Raw genomic sequence first — 15228 nt, forward strand, 5'->3', positions numbered from 1 at the left:
GCCTGTGGGAAGGATTCACATTGGAGAAGTTCATGGAGGGCTGTCTCCTGTGGGTGGGACCCCACACTGGAGCAGGGGAAGAGTGTGAGGAGTCCTCCACTGAAGAGGAAGGAGCAGTAGAGAAAACATATCATGAGCTGACTGAACCCCCATTCCCTATCCCCCTGTGCTGCTGAAGGAAGGGGAAGTAGAGAAAACTGGGAGTAACGCTGCGCCCCGGAAGAAGGAAGGGGTCCTACTCTGAGATTTGTATGGCAATAAATTAACCCCCATCCCCCCAAGTCGAGTCTGTTTTGCCCATCCTGGTAACGGCATCTCCTCTTCCTTGACACACGAGCTTTTCGCTGTATTTTCTCTCCCCTGTCCTGTGGGAGCGGCTTTGATGCGCATCAGCCGTCCAGCCAGGGTCAACCCACCACAACGACGAAGCCAGTCACAGCCTATGTGCTGACTCGGCAAAAGCAGTACGAGGTGCCTTTTTCGCTCACCCCGAAGGTGCAGCTTACACCATGCTGCCCAGGCCGTGCGTCCCCGCATTTTCGCACCATGAACCGGACCCTCCCTCCACTTCAGCGGCGACACAGGAAGGGGAGGCCGCAGCGGGCAGGCGCAGCGGAGGAGGGCTCTAAGGAAACACCCCCCGGGGGCGCCGCAAGTCGAGGGACGCAGCTCCCCACCGCCCCCCCCCTCCAATGAGCAGCCCCAGCGGCTGCCCGGCCCCCGACCCGCCCCTCTCCGCGCACCGGGCGCGGGGACAGAGCCCGCCCCCATCCGTCACTGGCCGGCGGGCGGGGCCGGCCGGCAGCAGGGGGGTGGCTTTGTGCTCCCATTGGCTGGGCTCCGCCGAGGGGAGTCTGTGGTTGGCTGCGGCAGCTGCCGCTCGCAGTGCGCTGGCGGTGGCGGGCTGGGAGGTGTCGGGGCGGGTGGCGCTGGCCGGAGGTCACTCGGCGCGGGGCGCAGCATGGCCGCGGCTGTGGTGCGCGGGCGACATGCGGGCTGGTGGCGCTGGCACAGGCGGGTCGCGGCGATGGGTAAGGGCCCCTCCCCTCGGCTCCAGCGGGTCCGCTCTGACCGCCGGGCGGTCGTTGCCGGGCGGGGAAAAGCCGGGCCTTCCCCCGGGCTCGGCCGGAGAGCGCTGCTGCTGCACTGCCCTAGGTGGCCCACGGGCCCTCCGCACCCCGGGGCCCGATGCAGCAGTCGGCCCCGCGCCTGGCGGGCCCCGGAGCCGCCTGGCTGTGCAGGACGCCCGGGAACGGACCCCACAGGGCAGTAGTGGGGGTTGTCAGTGGCCCGGCGCGCTCCCGCGAAGCGGCCCCCCGCTGCTGCGTTATGTGGGGCCGTGCTGGAGCTTCGGAGTGGCTCAGCTCAGTAAATGTTTTCATTCACTTGCTTAAAATAGCACGCCTGGGAATTATCAGAGCCCACGAGTGGTGCCTGTGGCACCAGTGACGTGTTGGCAGTGCCTGTTACCTAGATTTGGGGTGTTTGACCCTCTCGATCATTGTATATGATTATTTTCCTTAAATTGAAGGTAAATCAAGCAGCACTTCCCGCTGTTCCATCTCCACAGGCAGTCACTCGCATATATGTTGGTTCACAGGCAGTGGAAGGAGCGAACACATTTAAATGTCCTGTCAGTGTAAGTGAAGGAAGAATACATTTGCAGAACTGGACCTAGATGTTTTCCCTTTTCAGAGTCCTGAAAATCATGCTATTGTTTTTTAGCACTGTTTCCACTGCGGAAGCAAATGATTGAAAATATACCTTTAGTAGCCTTTTCAATATAATATTGATAGCAGCCTGTGGTTCATGTGTGCCACTGTATAGTTAGGCTCCACACCAAATAGGTGAAAGTTTTTCAAGTAGCAAAGAGGAGGAAATATGTATTTTTAATGCTATATGGTTCTAAAATATTGACACTTTAAAAAGTGTTTCAAGAATTAATTACTTTTTAGTAACTTTTAAACATTTGTAATTCTCCTTTAAACCTCATTTAAACTGATCAGTGAAAAGTGTTTGACACAATTTTGAAATTAGCTTTCAGTGTTATCTTTGCTTGACTCTCTCAGTAATGCATGATTTTTATGGTTTTTTTTTACAGTTGCAGCTCTGGTACTGTGCTAAGGAATAGCTCAGGTGCAGTAGGCATATTGGTCACATGCTAGTAAAGTTAAATACAGGAGACCTGTTTGTGTATTTATTACTGTCTGTGATAACACAGTTCAAATCAATAGCTTTCAGTGTATTTTGAACTTGCAGTGCATGGTAGCTGGTGGAATTTTTGTAAGAGCTTTGAAATACACTGTCTTTGTCAATATCCCAATGGTCATATTTAACACAGAGAAGATAGAAGAGATCTTGGTTTTTGGTGGTAAGAGCAGGTGTGAGAAGCAACCGAAAACATTACACTGGCCCTTAAAGTTGAAAAATACAGTTTGTCCATGCCTGAAGACCTGAGTGAGAAACTGTGACTGAGTCTAAACAGAAATTGTGACTCTCCCAAGAAACTTCCATAGAACAGAATTTCACTCACAGCATTTATCTTCTGGCTTAGTAGTGACTGCTGAAAGTCCTGTTGGTTCTGACAAGTGTTTATGAGATGAAGGTCTAAGCATTAAGACTTCTTAACTGCTGAGCTCTACTGCTTAGTTATATGTTGAGATTTCCCCATCTCTAATGCGCTTATTAGGCTTGCCATCCTTTTCTTTAGTTTTGAATAGCCTAGAAGTTGTCTTTAGATCAGTGTTTTCTTCACGTATCATTCTGAGTGAAACACCATCCTAGCGAAAGAACTCTGCCAGATCCAAGAGCTGTCCAACACCATAGCTTGGTTAGTGAGCAGACTATCTTCATTCACTTACAAATGCTCCTCAATTTCTTGTCAGTTGCTCTTTGCAGCTGGTGCAGACCATGATGGTTTGTTTCTTCTGTATGATTATACTAGAGACTGTTAAATCGTCAAGGAGGAAAGTAACAGAATGCAGATTTTGGAGGAGCATCTAAAGTGTGTATGTTCATGTATTACCAAGTTAGACAGAGACCTTGTATTGTAATTTGCAGTTGGCAGTCACTGGCAAATGTGCTTCATGGAGAGGGTGTATATGACCTTACTTGGAGATACGTTTTTGGTGTATGTGGAAAAATCCTCCCCGGGGATTACTAGAGGGGATAAAGTGGGGGTTAATGAGGTGTCATGGCTGAGAAAGGAAGATTTTTCTGGTGAATGAAGATTCATCAACTCAAGTGTTCATCAGAGGAGACAGTACCCTGCTAGAGAAAGAAAATGTCTTTACAAGTAATTTTGAATGAATAGTAATGGCCCATTCAGTTAATAGTTAAATAGTACTTTTGTTCGTGCAGGAGTTGTGTTTGAACTGTCAAATGTTTGCATGCTCTGTTGCACAGAAGCGTTAATTACAAAGCAAGGATTATGACAGAAAGACCCGCCATGACACAAGTCAAGCACATTGCTAAATGGAGGGATCAAGTGTAGTGTACACTTGATACTCTTTTAGACGAAAAGTACTTCCTACATATTTTTGTCCTCAATGTATTAGCAAACACTTAATGAGGTATAGCCACAGATAAGAAAAATGAGGTAAGAAGACTCTGACTGTTGCAGGATTGCATGTCTGGTTTTCATCAGCAGACCTTTGCGGGGGCAATGAAAAGTAAATTGGATGTTTTTAGTGTAAAGCTGGCCAAATTTTGAGTCGGATAATCTTCTTAAATTATGATTTTGGCAGAGTGCAGTTCTGAAAATCATTGCATAACCTTTAAAAGCCTGTGACCCTGGGGCAACTTAAATTCCATTGGCAAAGCTGCTAGGAGCAGAAAGACCTAATTCTGCCTGTGTACCGCTGGCCTCTCTTAACTTCTGTATTTCTCAATCTAGTTCCCTCCAGGATCTAGATCAGTAGAGGTTTTGTAAGTTTCTATAGAGAAGTCTGCAAAGAACACAGAAGCTCTCTCTTTTCATTTTTTTTCAAAACACGAAGGAGAAAAGGGATCATGTCTTCTCTTGTACCAGATTGAGGATGCTAAATCAGTGGCAAAATCCTTTGTTTAGTGGCTTATATTGAATTGTGTCCCTCTCCTTGTTAAGTTACTTCATATGCAGCTGTACTTCCTGAGCAATACTAGTGACATCAGTAGCTGACCTTCCTCTGTGAATCTTCCCCTGCTCCTGTTAAATCTCTCCGACTGGGTTGGGAAAGAGCTCAAGTTTGACTGATGCAGAAAGATCGAGAATATTAATGCAACTTTGATTAGGAAATTTGTATGGGACAGGAATGTGTGGGCTATTCTCTCTTGTTCCAGATTTATTGGTTTCATTTGACTGTGGGGCTACAGATTCTATCCCAAGAGCTAGAAATTTTGGAGAACATGGTTCAAAATAGATTTTATAAAGCCAAAAAGTAAGTAATATAGTTGAGATTACAATTTGAGAGTTGCTGGTTTCTCAGTCCTGTCCTTGGCTGGTTAATCTGTGCTTTCCAGCCGAGTACAACCATGTTGGACCTTCTCCAGCTCTACTGTCTGTGGTCCTATCCAGCTGTTAGTTCTATTTTGTTTAAATACGAAGAGATTTCCTCTACACTGCATATTGTAGTGACTGTGCAGTCTGGTATTTGCAGTGAATTCAAGGCACCACTGGAGCTGAAATTTCTTCTAAGAACTGTAAGAGTCATTAGGTTGGGAGACAGTGTAAAATGAAAGGTAAACATCTAAACTTGTAACTGTAATCATTCAGATTAAAAAGATAATTGTTTTGAGTATCTTTATGTAGAAGCTTGAAAAGACAAGTTTTAGGTCATCAACAGGCCAGATATTCTATGGTCAAGATTGCAAACTGTGCATTCCTGAATTTGCTCTCTTAATGGATGTGTTCTATTCAAGAAAAGACATTCAAAGATTCATAAACAATTATTTTTTAATCAGATTATTTTTAAGGTAAAATTCTTATGAAATTGTAGATTAGGCCAAGTGCTACTATTGTAGGCTGACTTTTCAAAGCAAAACATTTTAATCTGTATTGTCTGTAAACCCCCAATATGGCAAGAGGGTCATAAATTAATTCTTCTCATCAATGGAGTCTCCATAGTCATGGGGCTCTGTGAGCACATGTTCCCTCAAGAGTATAATGAAGAATCTCCTGGGGAAAGCCCGAATTCTTTGGAGTCAGTGTAGCTGTAGCTGGTTTTACTGACTATTAACTTGATCTATAGATTAATCTGTGTTGCTGGTTCTGTTTCCAGTGAAGGAGAATTAGTTGCACATTGTATCAGTGCTTATTTTAAAAGTACCTTCTGTTACTTCTCTGTCCTCTGTTAGAATTTTAATGTGCACTGAGCATTTTTCCAGCCATGTGATTGCAGCAGGTTACTGTAAATTTTATGGTTGAAGTAAAATGGACTCAATGCCACAGGGACAGTTTCTGCGAATGCTTCTACAATTGATTGGATTAGTTAAGCCTATGTGTATGTGGCTTTGCAGAATACCATTGTTTGAATTATACATTTATTTCAAAACTGATCCTGTGCCATTTATCACATGGTGAACAGTGCCTGGATATTCAAGCTGGACATCACTTTCCATGATAGCACCTGTGGAGTTTCATTTAATATGAAGATGTGAAAAATCATGTCTTAAACATCCTCTGTTTGGCAAACCCCCGCTGTCTTAAGCAGTCATTAAAAAATATGCCATGATTCTAAATGCAGTTGATTCAAATTTAATTGAAATCGGGTATATCCGTGAGCTAATTTTGTCAGTCCTTGAAAGCAGTTTTTCTCTATTTGAGTACCTGGGGATCTGGAGTTTTTTTCAAAGCTGTTTATCGAATTACATAATTGTGAAGTGTCTAATTTAACACTGGGCTGTGAAAAGTTTACACTAAGAAGTCAGAAACCGAGTCAGGAATAGGACTATTTCTCTTACAGGGCCCAATTCCTGTGGATTTCAATATGTTCTAGTTAGCACAGACAGAAAATGATCCCTGATTCATGAACTAACATAAGAGAAAATCAACAGAGACAGACAAAGGGGAAAATAATAGAATACAGTGACTCAAAACTAAAAATACCAACAGCATGTTGCCTTGTATTCCAGCTTAGCTGTTGCTATGCCTTGTGGGGATACTGCAAAATTATGATTTTTAAGGAAGGTCTTACAGTAGAAGAATGAGTTGGTTTCATGGATATTTACATTGTGAACAGCTGCCTGAGAGAAGTAATAGAAATGCTTGTTGGCAACAGGCCTGTCATTGCAGTCCAATTACCAGTTCATGTCTTCATAGTAAGATGTGATGATAGCCATGAAAAGTTGTCAAAGCAAAGCAGTCTTAGGTGACATAATAGAGAAAAGTATGGCAGGATGCAAAGAAGGAACAACAGAAAGTAGCATGGGCAAAATGTCCTTCTGAATTCCCAATATTTCCATGAAGATCAAGGCAAGATTATTTCTGTTAAATTAACCCAGATGACCATGTTCTGAAGTAGCTGAGATCTCAGATGTGATGAATGAGGAATTGATCAAATTTAAGCAGATCATGGATGGATCTTCTAAGCTTTAGGTGTGCATGACAGGCATCACTGCTGGTGTTCTGATACAGAAAAAAAAGGTATCAAGAAAGTTTTCTGAAGATGCTGAAGAGATTTCTTGATGTTTAGCTTGAGATGATGGTTAGATATCCATGAGATAGTATGAGGAAAGCAGCAATCAGGATAAAAGTGAAGTCTACAAGAATGAGCCTAGACATGGCAGCCAGATTTATGCTTCTGATAAGGTTACTTGGAATTCACAAAGAAGACTGAGGTTTCGAAGCAAGGCTATCTTTAAAGGTAGACCAGGTTGCTCTGGGTGCTCCAAGGTTGCTCCAAGGATGTAGGTTCCACCACTTCTCTGTGCAGCCTGTTGTAGTGCAGAACCTTTCTCATCATCAGGGATGCTTTTCTTATTTCCAACTGGAATTTCCCTTCCTGCAGCTTCTGGCTGTTGTCCCATGTCCTATTGTTGTGCACCTCTATGAGGAATCTGGCTTCATTTGCCCTGTAACTCTTCTTTCCTCTCACTCTGTATGTAATAGAAGACTGCAGTTAGCCTTTGCTTAAACAAGATAAGCAAAGACAGTTCCCTTAACCTCTGGTCATACACCATATCATCCAGCTCCTTGTTCATAATACTTGATATCTGCTGGGCTGTCTGCAGTTTGACCACATCTCGGTATGTCCTTGCTAATATTGCATGTTATGTCATTTATCTTTTGCTGCATGGATGCACTACTTACTCAACTTGCTCTCTGTGGGAATCCACAGGTTCCGCAGAGCTGCAACCTGTGTAGCCAGTCCTCAGCTTGCCATAACATCTGCTGCCCAAAGCACAGGACATTGTATTTGTCTTTGTTGAACTTCTTAAGGCCCGTGTCCTCAACCTTTCTGACTGGTAGTCCTACCCTGCAGTTTTTCAGCTATTCCCCCCATTTGGGTGTCACATGTGGTCTTGCTGAGGGTGCTTATGTCCCATCACCAGAGTCACTGATGAAATTTTTAAACAGCAGCAGCCCCAGTATTGACCTATGAGGAACATCACACATAACTGACTGTAGCTGGTCTTCGAACCACTAATTACTGTTGTTTAAGCCTAGCATTCCAGACGGTATTTCATCCATCAGTCCAGTCCAGTGCATACTTTCCACATTTGGCTAGTGGAATATTAGAGGAGACTGTTTTGAAAGCTTTGTTGAAGTCAAGGTAAGTAAGATCCCCTGGTGCTAAGTGGTGGAGAAAGAAAGATGCTGAAAACCAGGACTTGAACTTCTTCAGGAAGCTGGAATCTTTGGGCCAACAAGAGGAGCAATCTTAGAGTAGTGTAAGTGATGTACTGGGTACATGATGATTACTATGGCTCATGATGGTGGTTTAGGCTCTTAGTTCATTCGTTTCCTAGATCTGACATCTAGCGCTTCTAAAAAAAGCAATGTGCTCTTTTCGTGACTTATCTCAGTTCTTACTCAGCATTTTCCCAGTGCAGTTTTCTTTTAAATTGTGCTACTTCTCTAGCTATGTAATTGCTGCAGGCATCCGTGGAAATTGTCTCAGACCAAAGTTCTCTCAACAAACCTGATTTATTAAATGTGACACTTCCAGAATAGTGCTGCAGATCAAAGAGCATGGCCATTGCTGGCTAAGAAGGAGCTTGAAGTCAGAAAGACTTTAAAATGATTAATCAAGTGTTATTGGCCTAGAGAGGATTCTTTGCTAAGCATTAGGACCTCTTAGAGTCTCGATCCAGCTTAGACATGCTCTCTGTATGTGTGCTTCAGTTACAGTAGTTCTGTAGTTAGTTAGCCTCTTTCTGGCTGCTTAGATGCCACATTCCTTAGTGTTTATTCTGCATAACCTTTTCCTTTGTTGTAAAGGAGAAATTATTTTATGAATTGGCAAAGAAATCTCAGCGCTGGCAAATTGTGCTAATTTGGAGTGATGAGATGGTAATTGCGGTAGATGAATACCCGCAGTGCTATTTCTTGTCCAGCAGTTGATACTTGCTACTACTTGTAAAAACTGACTGAAACTGTAGCATTTTCCACAGATTGTAGGTTATGCTTTATAGTTCGGTATTGTTAGTACAGCAAATAGAATGCAGGAGTTATTCCTGTAAAGACTTCATAATACTGTGTTTATGCTATAGTTTGTTTCAGTTTTTAGTATTTAGTATTTACATGGCTTAAAGGATTTGCAATGATTTATTATGAAAACTGTCACCTTGTATCTGGGTGCAGGATCAGAAGAGTCTAGTTACTGTCTGTGAGCAGCATGAAATAAAGTGACAGCCTTAGTCTATTTCTAGAGAGGAGGTGCTATATCCCAAGGCTGCAACCAAAGTTGCAAAGGAGTCTGTAAATTATATATAAAATTTTATTTTACCTATCCAGTTTAGGATTTAGACACATTAAAAAATACAGCCAAGCCTGCATGTTTTAAGTCTGTGTTTGAGCCTTCTCAGACTTTAGCTTTCAGGGATGTTGCTGAAGTTTGATTATTACTATACTTTGTGAAACACCCACATAAACCTTTGATATTAGAAAAACCATTCTGGGATGGTTTAAATTATGTAGAATAGGATTCACATTTCCATCGTTTTAAGCATGAAGTTGATTAAATCAGTGAAAACAGATAACATGCTAGCTTTTGTTTCAGCATTGTTACACATTACTCTAAAATACAAATATATTGATATATATTGTTTTGAAATCAGTGTGTTCCAGGGCAATGGCTTCCAAAACCCCAGTTGGATTCATTGGGCTGGGTAACATGGGAAATCCAATGGCAAAAAACCTGTTAAAACATGGATATCCAGTTATTGCATATGATGTGTTCCCAGAAGCTTGCAAAGAATTTCAAGACTTGGGTGCTCAGGTATAGTAATAAACTTTCTTTATTTCAACAATGACTGTATGTGTTGAATGGTTCCTGCATGCAACTCAACTAAATAATCTGGGGTTTTTTCTTGGTTAAGGTCACAATTGGAATTAAAACAGCATAGTGAATGCAATCAGAACCTAGGAGGTTTCACTTGTGGGCAAAGACATGATTCTAACCTAAGTAATTTTCATGCTGTTAGCCAGAATTGCTACCTTGCTGGACTTCTCTAGCTGGTTTTTTCTTCCCCCTCCTTTTTATGAGAGTAGGTTGATGGCCTGTTCTTTCAACCTCCTTCTTTCTCATGCTTCCTCTTCCCCCAGGTCTAGATGTCCAGTGGGCTGCTTTTCATCTGGTTCCTACTTTGACCTTTTCAGGTTAAATGACCCTAGTTAAAAATTCCTGCTGGCATAGCTGTAAGGGTTATAGGGACGTATGAGCTTTCCTGCTGCTTCAAGGTGCAGTCCTCAGGGGTAGGGGAAAATTCTAATTATTTAAGGAAGGTTATGGTGAGAGAAGAGGAAAGAACGAAAAAGAAAAAGGAGGGAAGGAAATCGATCACATTAAGGAGCTTTACCTTCCTGCCACATACCCTGCAAAATCTTGGCCCTGTTCCAGTCAGTGCTATTGCTTTTGTTGATCTGTTAATACACCCAGAAACCCTTTCAGTCTCTCAGATGGTTGGGTTATTTCTAGGTGTCTGAAATGCATTTGAATGTTTTTAACGTGCTTCAGAGCAATAGCAGTTTAGACGGTTGTGAGTGGGTGGATAGGTGCATAAAACACTGAAACAAAAGAATGTACTCGCATGAGGAGAAACCAATGGAAAAATAGTGCTCTGATTTGACAGTGTAGAGGATGGGAAGGAATTCTGTAGCAGTGGCAGGGAAATTGTAGGTAGATCTAGACAGAGGAACTGCATGCATTGAAAGTCTAAACTGTTGAAACTTACTGCAGCTGGTTTATAATAATGAGGTAATATCAAGGTTCCCAAAAGATGAAATGATAAAGTGTACCTATTGGTAATTAACTGCAGCTCCCCTTGAACAATTACAGAATCATGGCCTCAAGTGGAAAACTAAGCTTTGCAGCTTCTTTTCCTAATTACCCTTTTTATTTTGTTAAAGCAGCTGAGATCCTCAGGAATGAGCCAGACCCTTCTTGGGTCAGAGACTGGGCAAATGGAACAATTGGTTGTATTTTTAATCTGCATTCTGCAGTGGGATCTCTTTGCTGTGGCTGCCCGTTTAGATAGCTTATTGCCATAGTAATAGAATCCTTGGCATCCTCTGCAGGACTTAACATGTGATATTAAAGCTGAACTGTAGTACTTTCAAAAATAAATCCCAAAGTATGTTTTAAGATCGTAAATCACTAAGAGAATACATGGGTAGGCTTAAATACAAATAAAACACACTTAAAGAAAATATGCAAACATAACTTCTTCTTCTTGATCTATAGGTGTAAATCCTACCCTGACATTTTTTTTCAGGAGCTGGAAAATTGTGGGTCCAGGGGGCCTTACAGAAAGTGCTGTAGAAGGAATATTGGGCTCCAAGGGCTGGTTTCTCTTTAGTCTGGCTGGTAGGGTAAAATCATCAGGAGTGTTACAGAGGTGAATAGATTCCCCCCAAGAGACAGTAAAGTTGTCAGATGTTCATTTTTAAAGTCAGTGCTACTACCAAGGCATATGGAGGGTGATGGATGCTTGATCATGATTCCATATATTCTGTGACTCCACTTTATCTTCTAAAGTAAAGAACTGCGAGATAATGTATGTCAGGAGGCAGCCACCTGCCTGCTGATGGTGAATAGTAAGGGAAAAACTGTCTGAGCAGGAGCATATGGAACCGCTTGCGGTGAAACTTGGAGAAAGTTGCAAGGCTGCAAACAAAGGCGAATACTGAACCGTGCTGTGAGCAAGTAGGCTGCCTCCACACTCTACTGTCTTTCTCCTTCCTCCTAATTATCACTTTCTTTCTCACACATATGTGTCACACAGTTGCTTTGCTTCAGTTTATGTATCTATTTGACAGTTTGAGAACGTTACTGAAGTCATCTGGTGCATAAAGCAGCATAAAAACAGTTTCCTTCAGTGTATTCAGTAAGAATGGCATTTCAGGCAAGCAGAATTATTGACTTATCATAAATATAAATAAAAAATTAGGAAAGCATTTTGGACAGATATAAGCAGATGCACATGTTGAAGGGCATAAACCAATGTCCAGTTGAAGAAAAGTCTCCCCTACCTAGCTGCGCACTGGAAAAGTTTACTTGAACTGGCAGGTGTCAGAACATATATGAAACTTGGTGAGTATCACTTGGTGATACTCCAAGCCCGTATGCTCTATGTTAGTAATCAGCAATTAGTATTTGGTATGTTTTTTAAAGTTACACACATATTCATAATTATTTCAAATGCTTAATGTTTCTTTATAGCTTTCAAATAATTAAACTTGATTTCTGAGACAGAAAGTCCCAAATAAAATAAAAGAGGTTGTGTATACTGCTTGTTGAACCAGGTAAATAGGTTTCCTCTGGAATTATTAATCGTATTTGTTAACAGTACCAGAAAAGTCAAGAATGGCAATTCCGCTTCAATTCCTACTTGGTTTTTTTTGCTACTTACTTCAAGGTAACAAAATGATTTTCCTTTGTGGGGTTGTGGAAGTACTGTCCTAGTCTATGTACATTTTTAATCTCATTTTCTTCCTATAAAAGGTATGTCAGTATTCTGAAACACATGGATGGAATAAATTAAAGACACTACTATGTTTTTTTGTATATCTCTGTTGCTTAAGAATTGTTTAAATCTGTAACAAAAAAAACATCTATATCCTGTCTAGCCAAGTGCAAATGTGAGGCTGATGTAGTTTTTAAGCTGTGTCCAATATAGTATGTTTCTCAGCTTCTGGTCGAAAGGTGAAAATGTATCGCAAAGTCTTCAGCTGAAAACTTGTAAACCTCTAAGAATACTGGAGATAATAGTTTCAAATAAGAAGATGTATATAAATGCTGGTTCCAGCTACACACATCTTCTCTCTTTCTGTAATAATACCCATTGGAACTGAACCAAACCAAAGATACTCAGAACTAAAGACAAAGGTTTCATACTCTTATATAAAGAGCTAGGTTCTCCGGTCTCCAGGGAAGCAAGTCATAAAATTAACTAATCAGATATAGAAGCTTTTCTGCTTATAATTGCCTCATTTATTCCTCCTAAGCTTTGTTCTTTAGACTAGGGTATGTTTCCTTTTATAACTGTGTGGTATACCAGATGTTTTGTGTACTATTAACTTATTCTTTCAAACCAAAACCTGCCTCTTTCTAAGTCCCGTCTATGCCAGTTTCTTTTCCTTTTTTTTTCTGAGTGAGCTTTGTTCAGTGAGTATATACATTCTTTTCTTCTCTTACTTATTTTATAGTCAAAGTCAAGAAAGTTTCTTCTGCTGTATCCCAGAAGTCCTTCAAGATCGTATTCAGCATTTCTTACAAATGTGTATATAACACGCTTTCTTTGATGCTGAGTCATTATAAATGGATTGTATCTAAAAAGTGAATGTATTTACATAGGGCCTTTAGTCTCAAAACTAACAAAAATGGTAACAAATACCTGTAGTTATCAATAGATAAGGAATGGTGAAATGAGGTCATCAATTTGTTATTTATTTAGCTGCCAATACCTAATGATATGTTTTGAAACTTGGTCAGATATTTTTAGTGAAGGATGCTTGAGTTGATAATTTTCCTTTCTAAAAATGTCAGCTGTAACATTGTGAGGAACATCATCTGATTTTTTTTTTAAGGGGAGGCTGAAAGGTGCATTAAGTAATATTTTCTTTTACCTCAGTCTTCCTCTCCTCCAGTGTTGTACATAAGACAAGAAAAAAAGCGAGATTTTTGTGGTGCTTCCTGTTGTCCCTCTTTAGAAATGTTCTAAAGCAATATTTCCTATAGAGGGGTGGTTTATAGTGAATTGAAGATTCATGAGTGGATTGGTGGGATGCAAGCATCCCCATTGACAGATGTTCTGGAGGACCTTCTGTGGTAGGACATCCTTTCCAGATTTTTTTGTTTTCTGTTACTGGATCCAATTAATCAACGTTTCCATTAGGAGGGCAGGTTTTGCTGTGTTACATTTTTTTACCTAGCTTTGTTGTGACCAGTGCCCTGTGAATACTGAAAGCAAACTCAGGAAATGTGTCTGACGTCTCTTTTTCAGGAAGTGTAAGCTTGCATAATTTTAATATGGGTTTGGTTTTGTTTTTTTTTTTCTTTAAAAGGTAACAGATTCCCCAGCAGATGTAGCAGAAAGAGCAGACAGAATTATTACCATGCTGCCTTCAAGTCCCAATGCAAAAGAAGTTTACACAGGAGCAAATGGAATTCTAAAGTAAGAATTTTTTGCAGTTTGGAGCATTCCCAGTCCTGCTCATGGCTGTATTACATTGTTTGTCAAATGATTGCTGTTGCTGTGACTCTTGCTGTGCCTTCAGGGCACATCATGTTTTCCTCTGCTTTGTCATTACTGATATTTCTAATTACATGAGTTCTCTTAATCTGTGTTTGCATTTGAATGGCTTTTAGCTAAACTCTTCATTTATTTTCAGTAGAACAATAGTTCATGTGAATTTGAGGTAATTTAACTATTATCTACCTTCTCAGTTGCATGTTTCTTTTACTGTAATGTATTACAGACAAGTATAACTAGAATATTTGCTGGCAAAAATTATTTGCTCCAGTGCTTCTTTCTTTAACTTCAAATTCTATAAATTAAATGTTCTGAAGTGGTGTCATTTTGTCTCATGGTGTTAAAGTGCATTAACATGGAATACCTCACAAGGCTTTATTGTTTTCTACTCTTATTGCCTGTTTATTACACAAGAAATTATCTGAAGAGTTTGTTTAATGCAAAACTGGTTTTTAACTTTTGTGGAGAGATTTCCACAAATCCATAGTTTGTGGAATTCTAGTACTCACAGTTTTTGGACTTTTCAAATAAAAAAATAAATAGATTTAAAAGGTTTTTCTGTCCACATGTGCACTGCTCCTGACAGGCTGACTAGGGCTGCTCAGTACCTCTGAGGATTATGTAGGATCTCACAGCTATCCGGGTTAATAATGTAAAGGAAGAAACATACAGAAGACAAAAATACAGTAGATTGTCTAAAACGGATGATAGGCAATATTAAGGTGGACTGATAAGAAAATGAAGTAGAGGAGGAGTATTTCTATTCTTCTTGCAAAATCAGAAATAATAGCTGCTTCCTTCCCTTACTGTCCATAATTAATTCCTCACAAAGTAGGACTGAGCAGATCTAAGTATCCATAACTTAAGACTCTTCAGGGAAGGGTAATTGGATCAGTCCCACAATGCTGGGCAAGCAGCTGCAGGAGAATTGTATCCAGGATGGCGGCGCTTGAAGACTTTGCAGTACTTACTGATGTAATACAGCCAGTTAATCTTTTGAGGACCTAGATGTGGAAGAGCACAGGGGGAGCAGGGAATGTGGAAAGCAGTCCTGCATTGTTGCAGTTTTTCAGCCACTTCAAGAGAAGAAGGCATAATTTGACAGTAGTGGTTAATTGTCACACTAGAGTGACCTGGTCCTTGGTGATTGGTTTGACTTTGATCATATTCTGAAGAAGTCGGTTTCTTTATCTACTGAAGAAAACACTGAGGCTCTGAGTGTTTAAAGGTTAACTTTATCATCCTGTTGTGTTACCAAGGAACTGCTCCTTATTCTGAATGTTAGGGGAGATGATGTAGTACTGTATCTACCACAGTGGTTTTCATTTACATGTG

General features: G+C 40.9%; 1 protein-coding gene across 1 annotated transcript in view; it reads left to right on the forward strand.

The window, feature by feature from the left end:
- Window positions 1–898: 898 nt before the first annotated feature.
- HIBADH (3-hydroxyisobutyrate dehydrogenase) overlaps window positions 899–15228 on the forward strand; it is an 84649-nt gene continuing 70319 nt past the window's right edge. Inside the window, exons 1-3 of the mRNA XM_062622731.1 lie at window positions 899–1031; window positions 9259–9419; window positions 13706–13815. Coding sequence (XP_062478715.1) covers window positions 962–1031; window positions 9259–9419; window positions 13706–13815 — 341 coding nt within the window. The 5' untranslated portion in view covers window positions 899–961. The remainder of the gene's footprint in view (window positions 1032–9258; window positions 9420–13705; window positions 13816–15228) is intronic.

The sequence above is a fragment of the Pezoporus occidentalis genome, unplaced genomic scaffold (genome assembly GCF_034315485.1).
Source record: "Pezoporus occidentalis ecotype Australia unplaced genomic scaffold, CSIRO_AGI_Poc_V1 ctg246, whole genome shotgun sequence".
NCBI classification, from domain to species: domain Eukaryota; kingdom Metazoa; phylum Chordata; class Aves; order Psittaciformes; family Psittacidae; genus Pezoporus; species Pezoporus occidentalis.